This window comes from Stigmatopora argus, chromosome 7 (assembly GCF_051989625.1).
Source record: "Stigmatopora argus isolate UIUO_Sarg chromosome 7, RoL_Sarg_1.0, whole genome shotgun sequence".
NCBI classification, from domain to species: domain Eukaryota; kingdom Metazoa; phylum Chordata; class Actinopteri; order Syngnathiformes; family Syngnathidae; genus Stigmatopora; species Stigmatopora argus.
The window spans coordinates 4,231,943-4,243,500 of NC_135393.1; the positions used below are offsets into that span (position 1 = coordinate 4,231,943).

Genomic DNA, 11,558 nt, shown 5'->3' on the forward strand with positions numbered 1-11,558 from the left:
TGCTCCTATTGGTGCATTCGGGACTCAGCTCTCACCAGCGGTTTTCACATTGAACCTTACAAGTTAGCGGAGAGCCTTACGTCATCAAAAGAGCCACATATGGCTGAGCCATATGTTCCCTACCACCATTATAGAGGAAAGGACTTGACAAGAACATTTTAATGTTTATTTTCCCTTTTCAAGCACAACACCCCAGAATATAGAAACAGCATTAACAACAAACAATGGAAACAAATATTGAAAAATAAATATATACTCAAAAGTAGCCTATAGTCTCCAAAGCATTGTTTTCATTGTTTACTTTTGTTTTTTGCATAACCACAGTAGAAATTATGTTATCTATATCAAATGTCATTAAAACAGTATTCAACAGTAATATAAAGTAGAAAATGTAGTACTACTGAGAGTATAACAAAGAATTAGTGTTGGGAGTCAAGTCCTTCTCAGAAGGAAAATATACGTAATAGTAAATAAAAAAATATAAAAGCATCAAAACAAACAATTTTGTTAAAGATAATGCAATGTGAAAATAGTATGTTAAACCTGATACGTAGTTTGATACCATCTAACGGCTTGCTTGTCCAGTGTAGAATTGGTGTGTAATTCCAAACTCTTGAGTGTTGCTTCACACATGCGTGGAAGTGTCCGGGGGTGAGTGTGCCAGGAACAGGCCTTCTGGAAAATTATTGGAAAAACTGGTGTGATAACTGGGGCTGCTTCTGCTGCAACGCCGCTGACTTTCCACTACAGGGGACATGATAGCATTGAGCTTCTGGGCCTGGCACAGTTTCTGGATCAAGAAATGCTTGTCTCGACCCTCCTGAAAAACAGTTAGACATACAAAGTGTATTTCAGTTAAGCCTTGGTTATAAATGTAAATTAAAACCCTGTAAATAATAAATTAAAAGAGTTATCCATTACAATATAAGAGCTTACTTGATACCTTTGAATTTTAGGTGATGATATTTAGATACCCATGTTTGACAGGCCAGTCAGTATATGTTACTTGAGTATATCTGTTGTTGTTGGCCAAATTGCAAACACCCTATGTATTACAGTGGTACCTCGACATACGAGCATCCCGACATTCGAGCAATTTGAGATACTAGTAAAATTTCAAGCAAATAATTATCTCAAGAAATGAGAAAAATTTCGAGATACGAGAAATCCAGGTGGCCAAGACATGAGAGGCTGTTTATGATTTTAGCGCACTTTTTTGCCGCATCTCTTTCTAAATAACATATCTACGAGCACTGGGCGGAGCGTAGCATTTTTTCAGTGTTTTTTTTTCCGTCACTCAGCATGAATGGCGGAGCGATCGCTAATACAAGGAGTATATATTACTTCTCGTTGGCAAGTGGTCGTGCGTTATCCTATTGTGAGGACATTTGTGTGCATCATTTTCGGAATATTTTGAAGGGAATACAAAAGCAAACAGCCCATCGATAGCGAAAGTCAGGGTGGAGGCGGGGCAAAGAGAGCCAACCCGTCCGAGAGAAGAGAGGTATCAAACTTTAATACAAAATTAGAATTAAGTTTAGTGTAAGATTAGATTAAACTTATTTTTGAGTGTGTCTGCATCGTAATCCAAGTTCATTTAAATTTGTTTATGTTATGTTACAACAGCATTGCCATGAAAAAAGCCCCCCCCTCTCTCTCCCCCCTTCGAAATCTGTATAATTTTAGTACTATTAAACACATTTTAGTAATATTATGCTTTATTACTTTGTTAATAGATGGCGAACTACAACAAATAAAACATTTTTTCCAATCCAATATCCTGTTTTTGGTGTTTTTTCAGAGGGTTGGAACGAAATAATTTGTTTTTAGTTCATTTTAAATGGAAATGTTCGTTCGAGTTACGAGAATATCGACATACGAGCTCAGTCCCGGAACGAATTAAGCTCGTATCTCGAGGTACCACTGTATATGATCATAGTATGTGGCTATTTTGTAACAGTTTTCAGAATAAAGTTATCCAATCCAATCCAATATACAGTATAATGCAATGCTACACAAGCTTGACCCATACCTTTATAATATATAGTATTATTGAATGAATCTCTCAGATTCATGTCAGTCTCACTAAAACTGGCCTACAAGGATATAACTGCACTCAGGTTAAAAGCCTTTAAAAAGATTCATTATACCCACCATGGCTAGCTGCTCCCTAAGCTGGTTAATAACCCTCTTGTGTGCGCCAGCCAGCGCAATCACATAAAACATGGCCAAACTGCAACAGGGGAGATAAAACGGTCGCATAAAGTCAGTCTTCAATTTTATACATCTTCGGACAATTTGTTATTATTCATTACCAAGTCTCACATACCAGGTAACAACAAAGAAGGATACAGCAAAGGCCTCAGATGAGACAGTGAAAAGAAGCGTTTGGACTCCACTGGGTAGCTGGGAGATGGCAGTTGGTACCACGTCCCATGAGGTAGTGTAATTCACAAATGGACCACAGGCTTTGGAAGAGTTGATCCTGCATATGGAAAAATGGTTTAGTGGATAAAAATGTTTGCAAAATGTATGTGACAAAGATGATTTATTTGCGCAATAACAAACATGTTGATTAAATATTTTTAATAAATATTATCGCATTGGCCCGAATATAAGACAGGGATTTTTGCATTGAAATAAGACTAGAAGCGGCTCAGGGATGAGTGGTTAGCACGTCGGACTCACAGTTCTGGGTACCTGTGTTCCAATCCATGTCAGTCAACCTGTGTGGAGTTTGCATATTCTATGCGGGCCTGCGTGGGATTTCTCTGGGTAATCCAGTTTCCTCTTCCTCCGACATTACAAGAAAATGCATGGTCGGGTGCTGGACAATCTAATTTGCCCCTAGTTATGAGCGTGAGCGTGAATGATTGTTTGCCTTCTCTTGCCCTGGGATTAGCTGACCACCAATTCAGGGTGTCCCCCGCCTCGTGCCCGAAGTCAGCTGGGATAGCCTCCAGCACCCCATGTGACCTTAATGAGGATTAAGCGGTTCAGACAATGAAAGAATGAATGAATGAATGAAATAAGACTGAAAAAGTGTCGATTGTTTTGAATTTGGGGTTCAGACATTATACCAATTCACACCGCTAGATAGCACCAGATATCTTTAAAGCAAATGCTGAACACAGGCTGAACACTTTGATGGTTTAAATGTTTAAATATTTAAATGTTTGATTTTGGTGTTCAAAAAGTCTTTTATCAAAGTTGAGTCTTGAAAAACTGGGGGTCAACACATAACAGGATCGTCTTATATTCGGGCCAAAACGGTATGTTTTTATATTATTTTATTAAAGAATTTTTCTATATTTTTTTTAACGAGTGCAGATATCAAATAGTTATGTAAGATTACTTACTGTGCGACACTAACAATAACTGGCACAAAGGCCAAACTAAGGCCTATCAGCAGCACGCCCAGAAAAAAAAAATTGGAACTTGAAGCTCGGAAAGGTCGTGTGGCTGGACGACAGTTCTTCATCAATGACACCTGATAAACAAGGAAATATACCGGAAATTAAGACTTCTTGCAATAAAGGGTAATAAAGATCTTCTGGTTTGGTTTATGAATAAATCACCTTTTTGATGTAGAAGATAAAAAAGTACTTTATGGTGCAAATGGCAGGCAGCAGTGGAGAGTAGAATGTGCCGATCCAACAAATAGTCTGGCCATAGACAATTTCAAGAACATTCTGAGGTATAGCAAACTCTTGTTGACCCCACCACTTCACAAGGCCACAGTCGCAGTATTTTACTATGAGCCTGAGCGGAGAGTACATGACATCATAAAAGTTAGAACACATAATGTGGAAAGAGAGTATAAATATGACTAAAATTAGTTTAACATAAAATGAAATGCTCTAGTAAGGTAATGCCATTGACTCTGATTTGAACCTACTTTCGGGGAAATTCCACGAAGATGGTCACAGCCACAATGATTATAAAGTCAAAAATTGTAAGTTTGTACATTTCCTGGCCAACTCGTGTCTCCCAACACTATAGGACACAACATTAGATGTAAAGCACCTGTAACCTTCTCACATTTGCTACAATTTTCATATGAAGTGACTTACTGAATACAGCAAATGGTTATAGCCGCATATACATGGCTCTTCATCACATTTCGTGATTTGTGACCAGAGAGAGAAGAGCAAAACTCCAATACTAGTCAGTCGCATGAATACACACCTGAGTGTTTTAAAAAAGAAAAAAAATATTCAATGGCTTTGTTTCACATTCAACTACTTCACTATTTGTATTAATAGTATATGCAGAGCTGCCAACCTCCATTGACCCAATTTCAGTAGTACCCTTGTCCCATTTCCGGAGTGAATGTGATTTACGCAAAATCGATATGAAATGTAAAAAAAAAAAAAAGTAGGACAATTTAAATTAAACCGTTATCACATTTTTACATTAATTGTATTGTGTTTTTGCAAACTATTGAACAAGTACAGAAAATTGAAAATAAGTTTATCTTTGTGTTTTTTGGTCTTTCTACTTGCGTTTTACAGACAGTAATTCCACCATGTGTCACGCTGAAGTCGCACTTCCATGTTGTGCTTTTGGAGACAGCTTCAACATGGGATATTTAGTCGAATACGAACCAATACACTTCTACGAGTGTCTGGGTTTCTTATGTGACGTTTCATCCAAATTGCCACTTGTAACTCGGATGATTCACAATCCACTTGGGTTACCGAATTCTTCCAGTTTATAGTGCAGTTGAATCCAATTCGGAAGAAGTAAGATGCAGAAGCAGTAGCGATGATGTGAATTTTGAGACATTTACATTGGAAATTTGGTACTTTTCCAAAATGGTTGCTTTAAAAAAATTAAATACCAATTTTTGGGGATTTCTGGAGTTTAGGGAGGTTGTCAGGAGTCCCAGAGTTTACGTTGCTAGTCCAGGTAAACTCTGGAAATTCAGTAGAAGTTGGCAGCTCTGTATATGTATCATATTTGGAATAGTCATTAAAAACAATAATACAACTAGTAGCTTTAGATAAAACCTTTCAATGGAACTGAGGACACTTACACTCACTCAAATTCATTCATTCATTCATTTTCCATACCGCGCACCCTCGGAAGGGTTGCGGAGGTTGCTGGAGCCTAACCCAGCTGACTTCGAGCAAAAGGCAGACTACACCCTAGACTGGTCACCAATCAGCCGTAGGGCACACAGAGACAAACAACCATGCGCACTCTCAGCCACCAGCGGGAATTGAGCCCACGCACAGAAGTCAGGCAACTGAACCTCTACACCACGAGGCGGCTCCTCACTCAAATTGCAAGAGACATTTTATCATAAGTATAGTACACGTCCCATGTACCTCATGAGAGTGAAACGGATCTCAAAAGCAGGCGAATAGTCCTCATAGTTGATTATGACCGAGAAGAGGAGGGGTGTGATGAAGTTGGCCAGAGTAATAACAATTGATGGCAAATACTCGAGAATGAGATCGACAATGAAATTCACCTACAAATAAAAGAAAAAACAATTAGGATGGCTTTATTCACATGAACATTTTTCCCATTTACTGTGCCTGTCTTTACCTTAACTTTTGTTATCTGCGCCTCCTGGGAAAAAATGGTGGCAGTGTAAATGCTGTAAAAGCAACCAGCCAATACAGCAATGACAAACAAGTTGAGGATGAAGCGTAAAAGATAAATGCGACATTTCTCTTTGCGGGTACGATCTGCAATTTTTTGTTTAATCCTTTCTTCCTCCAAATCTGTCTGTAGTTAAAAAGAAACAAAAAGAAAGGGAAAACAGGTTGTGAGCAATTTAAAAAGAATGTCTATGATAATAAAATCTGCTTTAAGTACTAAACAAAACCTGAAAGGCTATGAGCAAATTACCCTTAATTCATAAAGTAGACTGCTGCTTTTGAGTCTTCCTGCATTCTCATTGGTGATACAGAAGTCCCAACCAGCAAAGATCTTGTTACAAAAACTCTGGAACCGGTCTTCATCCTGAACCAGGCTACGTTTAAAACCTGTGGCAGACCTGGAAAAATAGTACATCTACAGTAACAACACTTTAAGCATTTTAAAATAAAATGTAAAGAACTTTTTAGCACCTTTTAACGATCCAGATGAGACTGAATAAGAGGTATGCTACAGTGACCAATAGGTAGGCTAGAGGCAGACTATAGGTGATCCTTGGGAAATGGATTTTGTCCACTTTGTAGTAGCCGTAAAATAGATAGGTCTCCTCAAGGAAGCCCTAGAATAAATGAACATATTCTTCTTTAAAACTTCTCATTCAATTACTAGCGTTTACTCAAGGTGAAAAATACTCACTCCACCAGACAGTAGATCTGTGATGTGCTCATGAAAAATGACGAGACCCCTGCGAGTACTGCCTGGATAAATACTGCAATTGCTAGCTTTTGTCAAACAAGATGAGATGAAAATGAAGACCTTATGGCAAACGTTCAACAAAACAAACACTCATTCAACGGGAGTCAAAGTGATCCAATATATTAATCTCACCATCATTCAAGTTGTAGGTGATGTTCCCTGAGGCATGGGGGGCAATTATAATGGGCAACAAGATGAAGCTGAACATGAAAGTGAAGATAATCAGGTTGAGTATGACAAGGAACCGCAGGAAAGAAAAATAGGAGAGAATGCCTGTGCCAAACATGCCTGGAAAACAAGACAAGGAAAAATAATCAACCAAATTAAACAGTAGTTATTGGCAATTACAATGTCCCACACAGCATTTTGAAAGCGGCAACTATTATATTGTTAATGCAGTCGTACCTCTACTTACAAAATTAATTGGTTCCAGAACTTTTTTCGTAACTTGAAAATTTCATAAGAGTTGTACTTTATATGTAAATTATAATTTGTTCCACGGTCCTCACAAAGCTACCAACTAAACCCTTTAAAATGTGCCAAACTCTCCCAATTTTGTATGAAAGATTTGAGGAAACACAAAAACTAGAGACAATTATACGGAAATGATTTATTAATGTGTTAAAATAAATAAAGCATATGAAAAAGTGCCCTGCCCCACTGCAATAGTTCTCTCCACGGCCGTTATTATGGGAGACGTAATACCCGTGTTTGTCCGCCAGAGGGGGCAACAGCCCCGTTCTACCAGGGCCAAAAGCCATCCACTTTGTACTACATTTTACCTGTGCCCTAGGTGTGTGTGTGTGTGTGCGAAAATATGTGCCACGTTGCATTTGTATGGTTTTTAATCGCTTAATATGGGGAATTGCAATTTAGTCGAGGTGGACAGGTACGTAGGAGAATCTTGAAACATGGATAGTGGTTGTTGTGAGACAGCCAATTGAATTGAATGCTTATATTGTCATTACAGTGGTACCTCGACATACGATCGTAATCCGTTCCGAGACTGAGATCGTATGACGATGTTCTCGTAACTCGAGCGGACGTTTCCCATTGAAATGAATGGAAAACAAATCAATTCGTTCCAACCCTCTGAAAAAACACCAAAAACAGGATATTGGATTGGGAATTTTTTTTTATTTCTTCTAATTCCCCATCTATTAACATAGTAACACATAACTAGTGGTTTAATAGTAATAAAATTGTTTAATCTAACTAAAATTGGGCGGATTTCGCCGAGGGGAGAGACGCACAAAAGGGGCGGGGGGCTTCGTTTTTTTTCCACGACACGCACTCGTAAACGGAACAAACACTCCACCCTCACGTTCGCTATTGATGGGCTATTTGCTGTTCTACTATTCCCTTCAAAATATTCCGAAAATGATGCACACAAATGTCCTCACAATCGGATAACGCACGACCACTTGCCAACGAGAAGCAGTCTTTTATCAGCAATCGCTCCGCTGCTCATGCGAGCATCGAGGGCGCTAGCTCGCGGCTCTCTTTTAGCTTGTAGCATCTGTGGTCGCAACCGCTTTGAACGGCGCCTATGATAGAGTTGCTACCGGGGATGCTATTGCGGGGAGTTGCGAGCCAGTGCCCCTGATGTTCTTATGAGCAGCGAACGAGAAGTAATATAATACTCCTCGTATTAGATTATAATAACAGGAAATGCAGCCGCTGAGCTTACCCACGTATTGATTGTGGGTAAAGTTTTATTCTGAGAAAGAGTGCCATTGCCTGTCGGCATTGTGTGCATGAGTATACTTCATTACCCAGAAAGCCCTCTTTTTCCCGCGCATGCGCGTTGTGCGTTTCCTGGTCTGAATAACTCATTCGGTGCTCGTAGATATTGTTATACACAAAAGAGATGCAAAAAAGACAGTGCCATGGCCACCTGGCTTAGTCGCATCACGAAATTTTGATCACATCACGGGCGAATTATTCGATCGAAATTTCCGTCGTAAGACGAGAATATTGTATGACGAGCGGTCGTATGACGAGGTACCACTGTATATGAGAATGAGTGATGAAATGAGAGCCCAGTAGAGGGTAGCGATGTTCTAAAGTGAGAATCAATGCATCCGCGACAATATATTCAAAATAAAATAAGGAAATGCATTTACTTTTTGGGGGATTTCGTAACTTGGATCTTTTTCGTATTGCAAGTCACTCATTTGCATAGAAAAAAAATTGGAACCTGAAAATTTTGTACCTATGGGCATTCGTAAGTAGAGGTATGATTGTACTGTTAAAAAGCTCACACTGTGGCTTTTATTTATTTTTTAAACTTTTAAAATATAATAGAGTGGTAGTAGCAAATACATCAATAAAAATAATATGCAATCCATAGATAGCCTTGGAACTTCGTACACTACAAATTTCCATTGAAGTTAGTTTTTTTTATTGTTTAAAAAAAATCTACTTTTGATATGAAATTGTAACACCTCCCTCACCCTCTATCAGGTGGATATCAGCCCTCCAGAGCTGCAGGGCAGTTATCCACACGTGGACAACATCTTGCAGTCTACGGAGGTATCTGTGGGTGCCTTGCCTCCACTGTCTCCAGCTGCTGAGTTCAGCATCTTTTTCTAGGCGTAGTGCTCTAAACAAAATGGCTAAACAGTGTTGATTTATGTTTATAACCAAATGAGTGAGTATTAAAAGTTATTACTTGTCTCTGCGTTTCTCAGCCATTGTCTTTGGTAACTCTTTAATCGGTCTCTGCTCCACTTGGTTCTTCTGCTTCTCATCATGTCGATTAACAGTACTAAGAGTCCATTTCCAACTGCCGGAGGAGCCAATACGACCTCGTGAGCTGGTCCTTCGCTTTGCGCCGGTATTCGATGGCTTCCTGCGGTAGAGCAGCGACTGATAACTGGGAAGCTGGTCGAGTAAGAGGCTAGTGGTGACTTTTCCACTGAGATCAGTGTGGAACACTGCAAAAGGTCAAAATTAAGGATGGTAAATAATGTGCTGAAAACATTATTGTTTATCAGAATAAAACAGTTCTGCTTTCTGGTTGGCCTGGTGGATGAGTGGTAAGTGTGTTGGTCTGGTGCGAGGAGTGGTTGGTGTTGGCAGACACAGTTCTGGGGTCGAGGGTTTGATCCCAGGTCATTCTATGGAGTTTGTATGGTCACCCCAGACTTGTGTGGGTTTTCTCCAGGTACTCTGGTATCCTCCAACATCCCCAAAACATGCATTGTAGGCCGTTGAACACGCTAAATTGCCCCTAGGTATGAGTGTGAATGTGAATGGTTGTCAGTCTCCTTGTGCTCAGCAGTTCGGAAAATGAATGAAGTTATTCAAGTAGGAATGTCTATGGAAAAAAATCTGATTATAAAATCCTAATTGTTGTCAATGTACACATTCTATAGGCTATGTATAAATGTGATGTAATTAAGCGCTTAACTGTAATCTACTAAATCAAAAGTCAAAACTGTAGATTTATGGGATTCAACATTAAATCTACCGATATTGACTGCTTACAAAGATATTTCGTTTAGTTTCGGTTTATTGACTATTGTTTCCGTGATGAAGTTACACTTGATACACCTACTTTAAGTACAATAAATGAAAATAAATAAATTAAATGGTATTTTATATTACTAGGAAATGTAGACGTTTCTTTATAGCAATTGTTGGAACTAATTTAATTACTTTACTAATGCCTTATTCACATTCCCGTAGAAGCAAATACACTAAATAGCGAAAACGACGCCCACTGTTTTGTTTGCTTTTGTATAACGATGACATAACAAAATCGAACAATAAACTAAGTGCATCTAATCAGGAAAAAGTGCGTGCATGTAGTCCTAAAACATGAATGAATTTTTAAAGGTATAAATAATCCTTCAAACGCGATGTGCATTAGCTGGTTAGCATAGAAGTTAACAGGAGTGACGATGGCGACAGGTACAGACACAAAAATCACGCTAAATTGCTTACCTGAATCAACATCCATGGCGTCTTTCCTTTTCTAGTGGAGTCAAATTATTATAATGGAAACAATATTAACTGTAAAACCAGCTTCAAAAGCTAGTAGTTGCCTCTTCGGTTGTCAGACAAAACATTATTTCCAGGGACATCGTCAACTTCCTGCAAACTCCCCGTCACACACCCACAGAGTGTTCTTTTAATGTAGCTACTGTATTCCATCCAGTATTTTCTTTATGCATTGCAATTTTATTTTCTATTTGTTCATCCAGCAAATTGATTAAAAACAACCTAAAAACACCATAATGCCGTTCCTGGGAGCTGGAAGAATCCCAAAACACGGTGACACAATTTCGCAAGATTTCCCACAATTCAGTGGCTGGAAACCTGGGAACTGTCGGATTGTGACTACTAATACCTGTTTATTATTCCTGATTTACTCTTTATAATAGACTACCCATCTCCCTGTGAACCTTTGCTGCCATTGACGGCAGCAGATGCCCATTTTGAAGCGATCCCATTTCAAATGGATTCAGCGTCTAGCACCGTCAATGGCACTGAAAGATGAACATTCACAGCCAGTGATGCTGTCCAGATTTGGACGTATATATCGCGGTGATTTAAAAAAAACTATGACAATTAAAAATTAAAAGTGGTATTTGGAGGTCTTAGCCAGAGAGTATTTCTCGTTTTATTCATTTTGGTTTTTAAGTCTCATCTCATCTCATTTTCTGAACCGCTTTATCCTCACTAGGGTCGCGGGGGGTGCTGAAGCCTATCCCAGCTGACTTCGGGCCAGAGGCGGGAGACACCTTGAATATGTGGCCAGCCGATTGCAGGGCACAAGGAGACGGATAACCATGCACACTCACACCCAAACCTAGAGGCAATTTAGCCTAGCATGCATGTTTTGGGAATGTGGGAGGAAACCGGAGTACCCGTAGGAAACCCACGCAGGCCCGGGGAGAATGTGCAAACTTCACACGGATGGACCGACCTGGATTTGAACCCAGGACCCCAGAGCTGGGAGGACGCGCTAACTACTCGTGTCCTGGGCCGTTTTTAATTCACGATTTATTAATTTATGATTTTATTTATTCATTAAAAAACATTCATTTTCCTAACAAGGATCGGGGGGGGGGGGTGCTGGAGCTTATCCCAGGTAATGATGGGCACCAGGCAGGGGACACCCTGAATTGGTGACAAGCCAAACGCACGACGCAAGCAGACGGGCAACCATTCACGCTCACACC

General features: G+C 39.5%; 1 protein-coding gene across 2 annotated transcripts; it reads right to left on the reverse strand.

The window, feature by feature from the left end:
* Positions 1–152: 152 nt before the first annotated feature.
* tmc7 (transmembrane channel like 7) lies at positions 153–10,680 on the reverse strand. 2 transcript variants are annotated; one of them, XM_077604912.1, is made up of 16 exons: positions 10,318–10,680; positions 9,041–9,305; positions 8,823–8,984; positions 6,499–6,654; positions 6,307–6,392; positions 6,084–6,229; positions 5,863–6,010; positions 5,557–5,739; positions 5,334–5,479; positions 4,074–4,188; positions 3,899–3,996; positions 3,579–3,762; positions 3,360–3,490; positions 2,330–2,485; positions 2,155–2,233; positions 153–820 (listed from the first exon to the last, which is right to left on the reverse strand). In XM_077604912.1, exons 1-16 carry the CDS (start codon positions 10,327–10,329, stop codon positions 626–628), a joined length of 2,262 nt encoding a protein of 753 aa, XP_077461038.1. In that variant the 5' UTR covers positions 10,330–10,680; the 3' UTR covers positions 153–625. The 2 variants fall into 2 exon arrangements, with proteins under 2 accessions (XP_077461038.1, XP_077461039.1); XM_077604913.1 differs by having other exon boundaries at positions 8,823–8,971; positions 10,318–10,679.
* Positions 10,681–11,558: the final 878 nt, after the last annotated feature.

Excerpts from the sequence above, each read along its gene's own strand:
- tmc7 (XM_077604912.1), bottom strand. Across the intron at positions 3,491-3,578 it reads TTATCTTCTACATCAAAAAG|GTGTCATTGATGAAGAACTG; the intron begins GTGATTTATTCA and ends CTTGTTTATCAG. Across the intron at positions 2,486-3,359 it reads GTTATTGTTAGTGTCGCACA|GATCAACTCTTCCAAAGCCT; the intron begins GTAAGTAATCTT and ends TTCCATATGCAG.